The sequence below is a fragment of the Scyliorhinus torazame genome, chromosome 9 (genome assembly GCF_047496885.1).
Source record: "Scyliorhinus torazame isolate Kashiwa2021f chromosome 9, sScyTor2.1, whole genome shotgun sequence".
In the NCBI taxonomy this organism is placed as follows: Eukaryota; Metazoa; Chordata; class Chondrichthyes; order Carcharhiniformes; family Scyliorhinidae; genus Scyliorhinus; species Scyliorhinus torazame.
Genome location: NC_092715.1, coordinates 254,318,345 through 254,332,473, shown reverse-complemented (window position 1 = coordinate 254,332,473; position 14,129 = coordinate 254,318,345). Strand labels below are relative to the sequence as shown.

Here is a 14,129-nt window from a genome sequence, read left to right as displayed (position 1 = left end):
GACGGAAAGCATGGAGAACATAGGAAAGGGTGGGGAAGGATGGCCGTTTGAGATTGGAAAACAATTCCAACAGAACACAACGAAAAACGCAACCAGAAAATGAAACGGAAATCACAGCTTTCCTTTTCAAGGAGATCAGAGCCTGGGCCGCAGATTAACCCTTTGAATACTGACGGGGGCTTTTAGACTTCCATTCAGACAGCACCCTTGATAAGAAGGAGCACTGATTGGGGTTTTTCGAACCCGCTTCACAAGCTCCCATATCACTGTGTCTGCCACATAGTTCCTGCAGAAGCCCTTTCTGCACTCTCATGAAAAAACCACCTCGTTGGAATGAAATTCACCTCCAAATTTAAGCTCCCCGTCAGCAAATAATTAGAGTATTCATTTTTACGATTGCACATCAGTGGAATGCACTTGGTGGGGTAGAATTCTTCCATGATTAACAGCGAGTTGCTGCTGCATTGTCCTCTTTGGGGAACGTCTGTAAACACCAGCCTAGTCGGGTGGCGGTGGTGTAAGCTGCTCGGAGGATAACCAAGGAAGGGAGGAAAAGTTAGTGAGGAAGGGTGAAGTAGCAGATAGGCAAGGTGGAAGGGGTAGTGCCGGATGTCCGGATGCCCTTCGAACAGGTCGTCTAGACCTTCGACCCCGTAAGGTAATGGCGGGGTGGTGAGGGCAACCTCCTGCCTGACCCTCCCACCCATCCCTCCCGCCAGAATTCACAAGCTCCTAATGGGTGTCCATGTAATGAGGTGAACAGCACAGGATTGCATGTGTTCATACTCCTGACCCCAGCAGAAGTTACGGCGAATGCCGCGTCTGCCACTGAACTTCAGGCTCCAGGATGGAAGATTCCAACCCACGTGTTCATCGCAAAGTGAGAAGGTTGACTGTTTATCAATACATTTGGAACAACTTGACAATAGCAATAATTTATCCAGGCAGTTGGCTGCAGTGGGGAAACAGTGGTAGAATTCCCAGGAGTGTAGTGAACAGTAATTGGAGTTTTGAGTGACTGCATATTGATGTCATGTAAATCCTCAGCGGGAGAGAATGTTGACGGTGATTTGCCCGCCTGATCATAACAGACATGATATCCGCCGAAGCACAAACAGCGATTATCAAGATTGGCAATCTTGTTCAACTTTAGAATTATCAAGAACAAACATTATTGCCCTCCTGAAGGGGTGGGTATCTTTGAGGTTGCGCGTGAATTAAATCAGTTTCAATAATAAAAAAGTTTCTTTCGCTAATTCTCATTCTTGAAGAATTGAGCAGAATTGGAATCCCTGAATCCAAGGGGTGACATTCAATTTGGTCAGGTGTGTAAAGTGGACGGTCAATGAGCAGGAACAATAATAATAATAATCTTTCTTATCGTCACAAGTAGGTTTACATTAACACTGCAAGTTACTGTGAAAATCCCCTCGTCGCCACATTCCGGCACCTGTTCGGGTCCACTGAGGGGAGAATACACCTAACAGCACACCTTTCAGGACTTTATGGGAGGAAACCGGAGCATCCGGAGAAAACCCACACAGACACAGGGAAAACGTGCAGACTCCGCACAGAGAGTGACCCAAGCGGGATTCGAACCCGGGACCCTGGCGCTGTGAAGTAACAGTGCGAACCACTGCACTAACATGTCGCCTACGGAAAATCTGGAAGGATGTATAATGAGTGCTGGACTCACTTCAATCCATTTATGCACCATGCTTAAAATATGTATTACATCCCTTTTGAGTTCGGAGGCTGGAATTTTCCAGACACCCCCTTCTCCCCCCCCTCCCCCCCCCCCCCAGCCCGTTTTCCCGCAGTAGAAGCAGCCGACCACTGGCCCACGGCCAGATCTTCCGGTCCCACAGATTCACGGGCGTTTCTGCATGGTTCACCCATCCTGCTGCCGGGGACTCCGCGGCGGGGGGTTGACATCAGCGTGACCTGAAGATCCCTTCAACAGGAAGGGCTGGAAAATCCCACCCCTAGTTTCCGCAGAATGAGGGGACATTACTCTTTGGAGGTGCAGTGGGTTCTGCAGGGGCATCGAGTCTTTTGAACTGGCTTGTCCAGTTGTCCATACCCTACTATAAAATACAGTAAAGTAATCTTTTTATCAGACCTGTAACATCAACTCTGTTTCTCTCTCTCCTCAGATGCTAGCTGAGGATTTTGAGGATTTTCTGCTTTTATTTCAGAATTCCAGGATTCACAGTGCTTTGCTCTTGTCGGATGTTGGGGCTGTTCATTTTCAACAACTCGGTGCATTTTTTCAGATCGAGGAGCAGTGAGGTAAGATAGTTGCTTCGCTCTTCCTCAAATCCAAATCTCTATGATGTCTTCTTTCAATAAAGACAAATGTGTGCAACTTTATTCTTTCACAGGATGTGGATGTTGCTGGCAGAGCCAGCTTTTATCGCCCATCCCTAGTTGTCCTTCAAGTGAGTGGCTTGCTAGGCCGCTTAAGAATGATTCACATTGTTATGGGTCTCGAGTCACACGTCGGCTAGAGTGGGTGAAGATGGGAATTTCCTCTCCGGAAGACCATCAGTGAGCCAGATGGGATTCTACAACAGTCGATGATTTTTTAAATTGAATTCAAATTCCACAGCTGCCGTGGTGGGATTTGAACCTGTGTCGCCTGAGCGTTAGCCTGGCCCTCTGGATTACCACGACCCCACCCTCTCCACTGTCCCAGAATAACCTCCTTAGGCTGCTCGGCTGAGACTGTACTTTGAGGTAACCCAAATTCCACCGTGGGGCAGGATATTAACATGTCAATATTCTCCATAAGTCGACAGCTATCTGGTAGCATAGCTGTCGACTTATGTAAATACAATGGCCAGGGTTTTCCGGGTTCCTCACCGCACATTTTCTGGCGGCAGAGGCAGCTTGCCATTGGCCACCGGCAGGATCTTCCGGTCCCATCAAAGTGAAGGGCCATTTGCGTTGCTCGTTAGTCACGCCGCTGGGGAACCTGCCGCGGCATGGCTCACCTTTGGCAGGGCTGGAAAATCCAGCCAGCGGGAAAGGCCGAAAAATCTTGGTCTAGCAAAATTCGTAGTGGAAAATAAGGGATGTTGCGCCCTTTAACTCCGACTTACTGAATTGCTCGTGCAAACAGTCAATACAGACAATATGGGTTGAATAGCATCCTGTGGGCAGTAACCATTTCATAATTCTACAGCTTTATGATTAAATAGTCGCTTGGTTTTCCGGAACTTGAGTAAGAGACATGCTGTCGAAGCTTTTTAATCGGGAGTTTAGAGGAGTGAGGGGTGACCTGATTGAAGTATATAAGATCCTGAACAGTCTTCACAAGGTGGACATGGAGCGGATGTTTCCTCTAGTGGGTGAGTCCAGCATTAGGGGGCACTGTTTTAAAATTAGGGGTCTCCCTTTTAGGACAGAGGTGAGGAGAATTTATTTTCTCCCGAGAGGGTTGGAACTCCCTGCCTCGGATATAAATATTTTTAAGGCGCAGGTAGATAGATTCTTGTTATGCGAGGGAATTAAAGGTTTTCGGGGGGGGGGGGATAGGTGGGAATGTGAACCTTGATAAATAAACAGATCAGCCACGATCTTACTCAATGGCGGAGCAGGCTCAAGGGGCCGAATGGTTACTTCTGCTCTTGTCTTGTATATCGTACGTTCGCGCTTATTAGCACAGATTAACAAGAATACTAATTCTAAAGGCAGCAACAACTTGTACTTCATGAGAGGCGGGTGATATGAGTTGGCAAGTGGATACTGATTGGTAGAGGTATTGCCATGTGGATTGCATCAGGGAGTGGCTGTTCCCCAAGTTTTTGTTTCATTGAAAATGGCGCAATGCGTGGGCATGCTCTTTCTGTTGGCAAAGGACAAGACCCTGTGTATGAATCTACTTAGCTTTTGGCACAGGTAAGTGAGCCACATGGCGCCCGACTGATAATCTTCAATTGGTTACCAAATTTTGGAGTGCAATCTAGGTTGTTCAGCAAGTGTTGCCCAGTCACCGAATCACATTGAATGATTTTCTGATTTCAATGCCAGGAGCCGAATGGTGAGAGCATGATAACTATCAGATTTATTTCAAAAGACCCTGCCATTTAACTTCATCGTTTTATTCCTTTAAATGAGCTTCACTGGTTTCTGACAGAGACAGAGATCAGCTCTTACAAAGGTCTTTCTGGGCAGAATTGCCGGGGCCATTACTGGAAGGGTTTTCCTGGTAGGGTTTAAACTGCTGACAGGGCCAGGGCAAGAATTTCTCAAATGTTTCCCCTTCCCCTCAAGTTGGCCTGGGCATTTTAACTGGTTTTCCACCTGTTCCAGGAGAACACATTGTTTTCACCCAGGGCGGAGAGTGCATACGTTGTGCTGTGCAAAGTCTCCGAATAATCTGGGTCTGGGAGAATGACCAGTTTTTTATTCCTCGCCTTTTCATCGTTGCGTATATATGTGCGTCCAACAAACTGTAGTTCCTCTTTGCAGACTGTTATCCCGTTCACATTAATCAGAGCTTTAAAAAAAAAGCACTTACTGTTTGCCGCCTTCTGTATGTTAAATTCTTCCAGAGTAGCAGTCCCAGCTGTGTCTTGAAACAAGCCATATTATCAGAGCCCCTCGACTCAGTGCAGCAGCGAGGTACTGCTCATCAGCAACTGAAAGAATACAAAGAGAAGACTATCAGGTCATGCTGCGGTGTGACTGACTCGCTCCCAACTTTTTACAGGGCCATCAATATTCTTTCCGAACCAGTGGAAATAAATTAGTCATAAGCAGCAACATCTTCGGCTGGAATGTGCGTGGAGTGCAAGGGCAGCTTGAGTAATCAGCTATCCCTTTCATGTTTTGCACCCACTTTACTGGACTTGAAGACGCATCTGCGGATCCTGAATGTCTACGTTACTGTGCACTTTGCTTCATTAGATCATGAAGTACTGGTCAATATAAAAGTAAATTAGCATTAGTTGCTAAATTGGAACACATTATATCACCACTCTTGCCATTTTTCATTACTACCAAGTGTCTTAATGCACTTTAGAGTCAGTGATATACTTTTGAAGTGTAGTCACTGTTGTAATGTAGGCAGCTAATTGACACAGTAAATTTCTACAAGCTGCAATGCTATAATGGCCGAATAAATAGTTTTCTTTGTCTGGTTGATTGAGGGTAAATATTGGTCGGGATAGGGATAACTTTACCTGCCCTGCTTCAAAATTGTGTCATGGGATCTTTGATGTCCACCCAAGCAAGCAGACTCCCTCAAAGCGGCAGTAGCATCTTATTGTTTGTGCCTTGGGTCTTGACCCAGCACCTTGCAGTTCAGAGGGCAGAGTGTATGTGGGGTGGCTCAAAGACAAACCTCTGCCCCTGCTTGCAAGATCCCCCCTCCCCTACCGTCACCGGCAACACACACCCTGTGATCCCCATGGCGCCCACAGTCACCTCTATCCAAGGATCCACTTCCTGGTGACACGACTGGTTCTGGAGGGCTGCTAGTCTGTTTGGCCGGCAAATCTCGGGGGCAAGATATCTGCCTGAAACCTGGCACATTGGAACTTAAAAGAGTCAAGTGGAGCTGGGAGCCCCGGCTCAGGATTCCCAATGCCAATTAGGAACATGATCCTGACAGGGCTCCCTGCAGATCAAGTCATTGAGTTTTCCATCCGTTCTTGTCCCAGAGCGCCCACATTAAATCCCACCCAGTTACACCACCCTCAAAATCTGCACCAACAATCTGGTCAGAAGATTTGACTGACTTGCAGCAACAATATATGGAAATTGACATCAGTAAACATCACTGCACCGATACGCTGGTATTTTGATCATTATTCCTGATGTTGAGTTTTTCTGTTAGACCAGGAGCTCTCGTATAACCTCCCATAGTCGGTTTCATATCCGATCAGGCTTTCCTGAATACAGCTTCTCTCCGCCGCCGGAAAAATGCCAGGAAAAGGGGTGCTGGAAAAACCCACCTACAATCAGAAGTTAAGAATTCCCTCCCTCAGAATGCTGTAGAGACTGGGAGGAGATGGTGCAGTGATATTGTCACTGGACGAGTGATCCAGAAACCCGGGATAATGCTCTGAGGATCTGAGTTTGAATCCCACCACGGTGGAATTTGAAAACAATAAAAATCCCAAAGTAGAGGTCGAATGACCTTATGGTCTCATGACGATTGACTATGAAGCAAACCATTGTCAATTTTCATCAAAGCCCATCTGACACACACTTTCTTTAGACATGATCTGGTCTCTATGTGACTCCAGATCCACAGCAATGATTCATAATGACCCTCTGAAATGTCCCAGCAAGCCACTCATTCAATGGAAATTAGGGATGGGAAGCAAATGCAGGTCTTGCTGGCGATGCCCACATCCAATGAAGGAATAGCTTTGGGGCTTTCAAGATAGATTGATCTAGATAAGGGTATCAAGACAAGAGAACTGGGGAAAATTAGGCAAAATGGAGTTGAGGTCAACCAGTACCTGAATGAATGGTGGAGCAGACACAAAAGCCGATACCATTATGTTTATTCTGAAACACCACTGACATAATTTTAACTTCTTAGATACATCAAATACATTTTCTGACATCTTCTTTACCCTTCCGATTATGTTTATTATTTTCTTTTTAAAGGTAACTCCGGATTTATTGGGCGGGATTCTTCGGAAACCGGCGGGGCAGGCATGCGCGGGAGCGCCAGCGTGTTCTGGCGTCATTCCAGCGCATGTGCAGGGGGGATTCATCTCTGCACTGGCCATCGCGGACCAGTACACCAGCCGGCGGGGAGGAATAGAGTGCCCCCACGGCACAGGCCCGCCCGCGGATCGGTGGGCCCCGATCGCGGGCCAGGCCACCATGGGGGCACTCCCCGGGGCCAGATCTCCCCGCGACCCCCGAGTACCCCGGAGGCCGCCCGTGGGGCCAGGTCCCGCAGGTAAGTACCTGTCGTAACATATGTCGGTGGGACACGCCGAAAACGGGCAGCCACTCGGCCCATCGCGGGCCAGAATCGCCGGGGGGGGACCGCTGCCAGCGGCCGCTGACCGGCACGGCGCGATTCCCGACCCTGCCAAATCCCCGGTGCCGGAGAATTCGGCAGCCGGCGGGGGCGGGATTCACGCCGCCCCCCGCCGATTCTCTGACCAGGAGAATCCCGCCCATTATTTCTGATTTTAATAAAATGGTCATTCCTCAGGAGAATCATGTGGTGTCAAAAGCGTCCATGCGCAAGAAGCACAGATACTTAAGGAGATGATCAGGTTCAAGTTCATCCGTGCAATGCTTATGAAGTGAGTGCTGGGAAAGGAAGTGCAGGTGACCAAATTGGACCAACACACGGCGAGGAACCTTTAACCATCAGCCCCCAACACTGTGTGCCTTGTAGAGAAATAAATGCTCTGGTATTTTTCTGTTTTTTGTACGTGATAAAAGCCCTTATCAAAATCCTTGAACATGAAATGGACTTTGCTGAACTGGTTGCGGAGGTGATCGAAGGGCTCGGAGTAAAAGTGTTGCAACATGCAAGTTAGAAGGTTTGTATTTGGACTCATACTTGAAAGCACAGAGTTCACTCAAAAAAAGGAGCAGAGATGTTTCCACTAATGTTATTATTTGGATTACTAGGAAAGCTTCGCAGACGACTGCAATTAGGTTGGGGCCATGCTTAATGCCGTGGTATTGCTTTGGCTGACAAAAGCTCTAACTGCAATGACCCTACAATATGGGAAATTCAATGCACTAACTGTTGGAGCCTTATTCTGGTTGGAGTTTCCATCAGCTAGCCCCCTCCCCGGACCACCACCTCCATTCCCACCCCAGCTGAAAGTACCGTGCTGGTTGCATTTGAGCATCAGCGTCGCCATTTTGGGGTAGTTAGCTCTTATGGGATTGTAGCTCACTTAAAGCATCTGTGGCTTGTACAGACCTTTCCCAGGCATTGCCACTTTGCAATAGCATATTGGCTGGATACTCATCGCTGACTGATGGAATTTGAAAGTGTGGCCCTCGCACGTGATAAACGAGAGATGTCGGGAATTTTTACAGTTGAGCTTGTTGCCTCACGGGGTCAATTAATTCCGTGCACAGGAGCACACCGTACATCACATGTTATCTCCCTTTTTCCCTTCTGAAGGCCCCAACTCACACTGAAGCACATATTCATTGATTCAACCAACATCACTCAGTTGGTCTAATGAACCTAAACATTGGGTAGTGATGGGTTCCTCCACTGTGAAGACAGTGGATTAAGACTGAGCCTGACCCTATGATCGGCCAACATCAAACCTTCCATCAGCGATCAGGAAGAGGAATCCTGATTGAGTTAGGAATGGGGAGGGGGGGTGGTACAATCAGCAATATCGAAAGAGTCGCCCATCATGCTTCCAACCCCCAAATTTCACCCCAAAACAGGGAAATTCAAGCTGGTGTACAATGGGCAGCTAATTCAAAATTGTCCGTTGTCAGCAACACGCTATGAATCAAAAGGTACGGTCTGTGAGTAAATACGCGGGATGATATGCAAAAGCCAATGTTGCACGCTGACACTGCATGGGTCACCTCTACGTTTACACTGAAAGAAATCTTTAACTTTAATGCTAACTTTAGATGTGGCCTCGACTCTGGACTCTGACACCGCCACTTGGCTGTGATAAGTGGCCAGTGTGATCTCCAGCACAGAAGAAATGATCTCTTCTGGAATTAAACAATGCAATCTGATGGCGAAGCTACTAAGCCACTTTGCTCCATTATCTCTCCAACACTGATAGAAGAGTGATCAAGCGAAATGCAGATCATATTAAAGTAAAACAAAAGAAAAAGTAAACAACTGTTTCTGTCTCTGTCCAACGTGACTGAGGAGCAAAGCACGTTTGAACGCCGCAATATGCATTGAAATTTGATCAGAAAAACAAATGGTTTTCGTTGGCAGCGAGAAGTGCCAATGCTGGATTGCAAAAACAACAGTCCGAACTACAGATCCTCTCTTACTGTCAATGCCGTGCCGTAATTTACTGGAATTCCGTTGTGTTATCATGGTGCAAGCTTTCAACAAACTTCCGGTCCAGTAACTCTGAATGCGATGCCTGATGGAGACCCGATGGCTTGATCCCTTATTCCATCAGGCAGAACCTTTTTGTGCATGTTACAGCTTGAGTAGCAGTCACTAGCGGCTGAGGTCACACCATCATATATAAAAAGACTGAAGATTATTGAAACTTGTGTCGAATGCTGCTGTATCCTTTTGTTTCAGAGGGTCGTATCACGCAGAGCTGTACTCTGAAAGAAATTGACCTGCTTCCCGTGAAAAACACCCCTCCGCCCCCACTATTAGGGTTGTCCACCATGATTCAATGTATTCTTAGCGGTTCCCTCCCGTGACTTGCCCCCACACTCCAACCGTTAGTCGGCCTCGTAATGCACTGCTTTCCTACACCAATTCAAAATCAATTTGATGATTCATAAACATCAACCAAACAGCCACCTCCCCCCCCCCCCCCCGCCCCCCCCCCCTCTTCATTATGTCTCGTAAAGAGAAATGTTTGAGAAAATTACCCAAAAAAACCTCATTTTAAAAAAATGTCCCGATGATTTTTATCCAGGGTGGCACACAGCAATGTCCTGGAGATGGATCCTCAATTCTGGAGACTCCTGACCAATCCTGAAGGGTTGGTAACCCTGCCCGCTATATGTCAGCCAGGTCACTGGGAGCTCTCACCTGCTTTTCTTTGAGCGTCACAGAATCTTTTGTGTCCTCCTGATGGGGCTGCCGGGGACACAGGTTAACACCTCACCCGAAAGACAGCACCTCCGACAGTGCAGCCCTCCCTCGCTGCTACACGGCAGTACAAAAATGAACCGTTTGCTGCGAATCTTGCCCAAAATGCGATTTGTCCTCCAACTCAGATAGAAGTGGTTTCAAACTCCAAAGATTTCCCAATGCCCAAGAATGATGCAACCTGATGATTTGTTTATGGTTCCGGATCTCATCTGGGGCTTCCTGCTTTGAAGCCACTCCTATCACAATCCAATCTCTTGGGAAAATGGGTTCGACTGATGTCGCTTGAGGCAGGCCCAGGATGGAAATGTGCCAAAATATCCCTCGTTAAATCCAAAGTGATATGAGGCATTCAAAAGGGCATTGCATCATTACTTGACTGGAAACAAGCAGGAGAATGGCACAAAGCCGCAATTCTCATGTGGACGGATGGTGTAGACACAAATGGCTTCCTTCTGTGCCGTAACAACTCTGTGAGAGGAGGGGAGAAGCAACAGGCCAAATCAATTCATTAAAATTAGGGTGGCACGGTGGTTAGCACCGCTGCCTCAAAGCTCCAGGGTCCGGGGTTCAATTCCAGCCTTGGGTGAATGTCTGTGTAGAGTCTGCACTTTCTCCCCATGTCTGCGTGGGTTTCTTCCGGGTGCTCCGGTTTCCTCCCACAGTCCAAAGATGTGCAGGTTAGCTGGATTGGCCACGATAAATTGCCTCTTAATGTCCAAAAGGTTAGATCGGGTTTGTGGGTTATGGGGATTGGGTGGAGGCGTGGACTAAAGTGGGGGGCTCTTTCCAAGGGCCCGGTGCAGACTCGATGGGCCGAATGGCCTCCTTCTGCATTGTAAATTCTTTGATTCTGTTAAAAGAAAACAGGTCCTGGTTCCTGTTGACTCAATTGGCTGAAGGCTGGCATGTGAACAACTTGCACGGATGTGAGGTAAGCCACTTCCTGTCACCAGCAAATAAGTCAGAACAAAAGAAAATGTACAATAGTGCCATTGGCACTTCAGACCCCGAGACTGAAACTGAAAAAGTGAACTTGTGGGAGGGGGAAAAGCAGAAGGAGGGAATCCGAATGGTTTCGCAGTCAGGCTCCATCAAGACTAGCTAACCTGTGGGCTTTCTTTAGAGAATGATCCAAAACAGAATTCGCTAAACACACACCGAGCAGGAACATGGATTTGAGACAAAAGGATCCATTATGTTCAAAGGAGCAGAACTATTTTTTTTAAAAGCACACTGTGACCTTCCCAATCCTCCACTCCATTGAACTCAAATCGCCAGTTCAGCAATCAATATGCCCCATTTGTTGACGCCCTCTCCCTCTCCATGTCCCACCACAGCAACCCCGAGACTCATATCCTGGAGTAACTATGGCATTGTTGAGAATAGTAAGAAGTCTTACAACACCAGGTTAAAGTCCAACAAGTTTGTTTGGAATCACTAGCTTTCGGAGTGCAGTTTCTTCATCGGTTGCTGTCTCACCTGAGGAAGGAGCTGCGCTCCGAAAGCTAGTGATTCCAAACAAACCGGTTGGACTTTTACCTGATGTTTTAAGACTTCTAACTGTGCCCACCTCAGTCCAACACCGGCAGCTCCACATCATTATTGAGATTGAGGACAGACACCAACCTTGCATATTATTCCATGGAGCACAACTGCTCCAGTTTCATTGAACTCTTTGCGCGCACTCAACTTTTCTCAGATGCAAAGCAGGAGGCTCGGGATCAAGAAGAATATTGCAATTGCATGGGAACCTAAGGCAGGGTCAATGGTCAGTGGCCCTTGGCATCACCACAACATCAGCGCATTGCTGGTGTGGACTAAGCAAATGCCAATGACTGCTATATGGATCACACAAAAGCAGTTTCCGAGATTATCTTCAATTGTTGTCTCATTTTATTTTAAATTCAGAGTAGCCAATGTTTTTTTTTCCAATTAAGGAGCAATTTTAGCATGGCCAATCCACCTATCCTGCACATCTTTGCGTTGTGGGGGTGAGACCCACACAGACACGGGGAGAATGTGCAAATTCCACATGGACAGTGACCTGGGGCCGGGATCAAACCCAGGTCCTCAGCGCCGTGAGGCAGAAGTGCTAACCACTGCGCCACTGTGCCGCCCATAATAATAATTTTTATTAGTGTCACAAGTAGGCTTGCATTAACACTGCAATGAAGTAACTGTGAAAATACCCTAGTCGCCACACTCCGGCACACTCGGATACACTGAGGGAGTATTCAGAATGTCCAATACATATAACAAGCATGTCTTTCGCGACTTGTGGGAGGAAACCGGAGCATCCGGAGGAAACCCACGCAGACACGGGGAGAACATGCAGACGCTGCACAGACTGTGGCCCAAGGCGGGAATCGGACCAGGGTCCTTGGTGCCGAAAAGCAACAGTGCTGACCATTGTGCTACCGTGCTGCCCGCCGTCTCAGTTTCTAATGACTGGTTCAAGTTACCTTGCGCTGGATTCTCCATTCTGGAAACTAAGTGCCCCCGCCAGAGTAGAATAACTCCTGGTCTCCGCTGATGCTCAGAGTAATGCCCAGGAGTGATTCCCTCTCCTTTTTTTCATATGATTGACAACCTCCTCACCACATGAAAGGCAGCTAAGTGCTTCCTACTGTGAAAAATAGGGGCCGGGATTCTCAACCGGGGTGATTCTCCGTTATGCCGGCGCCCGGGGGGTTCCCGACAGCGTGGGGTTGCCCCACAATTTGGAAACCCCATTGACCAGCTGGCGTAACGGAGAATCCCGCCACCCGGTCGGGGCAGAAATGTGGCGTGGCGGAGTGGAGAATCCCGCCCAGGAAATCAACGCACTTCGCTGATTTAGATGTCGTGAGGAACTGTTAATCATAGCAAGAATGTTTATAAATATTGTGGTTAGCATCAAAGCAGAGTAATGGAGATGCATTCAAGCATGAAGGGAAAGATCGATAACCAATCCACTAAGCAGCTGGAGTAATAAAAATGTCCATCACTAGCTAATGCAATGTGTTGCTGTGTGAAATTAAATGGAAAATCTGCATTTCAAAGGCTGTCAAGGGATTTCAAGCCCTGTTGGTGTAATTTGCTTTGTGGGGAAGCCTCTGACACTTGTAACAGCTGCTGCTTTGAGCACTTTTGTCTGAGGCGGAAGATGTTGGGAAAGGGTGAGTGAAAATGCATTTTGCACACGACTGCCGGGACTACTCTTCAGGTTTCAGACAGGGGTTCCAGATGGGGACGCCTGATGGGGGGACAACCCATAATTCCTGTGGTGGTAGAGCAGAGGGTGCCACTAATTGTCAGCCAGGAGGACGGGCAGGGTTTGCATTTGAGGAGGGAGTTGGGGCATGCCGGTGGATTTTGGGGGCACCTCCATGATGCACTGACTCCCCTTGACCCAACACACCATTGCCACGCTTAGAAATACCTGCAGCAATCCACACCAGGTAAATCCCGCCTGAGAGGCTGGGAGCATCACGAGAGCCTGGAGAATCGGGCTTCCAGCCCATTAATCAGAGGCAAATGGGTGCAAATGACTCATTTGCATCTTTCCACCGTGTACAGGGTGTGTAGCTCGCTGCTGCAGCCAGCGGGGAACCAGGGCATCAGAATGAGATCAGTGCCAAATGCTCGATTCTCCACCGGACCAGAAACCTCACTAACGGCAGCAGCCGGTGATGAATCCAGCCCGTGTACTTGGCTACCTTCCTACATTAACAGCTATTAAACACCTCGAAGCATGGTGACTTTTGGAAATACTGGTGAAATTCCTGCTGAAAGCCTCTGCGAATTAACAATTGCCAACAGGCGAATATTTTATATTTGCATACACAGTTCACAGTATGACTCAAATGATGTAATTTCCAAGATTTGGGTTAGAATTCAACGTTCTATGTTAACGATCTTGGAAGTAAGATTTAATGACCATTAGTATTAGCCACGGCTCAGCTTTGTATTTATGGTACAAATTGTGGTTTGAAGGGATGTGGACTTCACTGGCTGGGCCAACATTTGTTGCACATCCCTCACTGCCTGTGAGAAGGTGTTGGTGAGCTCCTTCATGAACCGCCGCTTGACACTGCTGAAGGGGAGGCAGTGGTGTACGCTATTGTCACTGGGCAAGTAATCCAGAGACCCAGGGTAATGCTCAGGTGATCCGGGCTCGAAGCCCACCAGGGCAGATGGTGAAATTTGAATTCAATAAAAATCTGTAATTAAAAGTCTAACGGTGACAATGAAACCATGGTCGTAAAAAACCATCTGGTTCATTAATGCTCTTTGGAAATCTGTCATCCTCACCTGCCTCATATGTGACTCCAGTTCCTCAATAACGTAGTGCCTCTTAAATGCCCTTGTGGCAATAGAT

General features: G+C 47.6%; 1 protein-coding gene across 2 annotated transcripts in view; it reads right to left on the bottom strand.

Annotated features, from left to right (window-relative positions):
- Positions 1 to 14,129, bottom strand: part of LOC140429820 (phospholipid-transporting ATPase ABCA1-like) — a 168,837-nt gene that overhangs the window by 134,212 nt on the left and 20,496 nt on the right. Inside the window, exons 1-2 of one of the 2 annotated variants that reach the window (XM_072517274.1) lie at positions 9,707 to 9,786; positions 4,526 to 4,646 (exon numbers count right to left, since the gene is read on the bottom strand). In XM_072517274.1, coding sequence (XP_072373375.1) covers positions 4,526 to 4,594 — 69 coding nt within the window. In that variant the 5' untranslated portion in view covers positions 4,595 to 4,646; positions 9,707 to 9,786. Of the gene's footprint in view, positions 1 to 4,525; positions 4,647 to 9,706; positions 9,787 to 14,129 lie in introns of those variants that run through there. The other variant, XM_072517273.1, reaches the window with a different exon arrangement.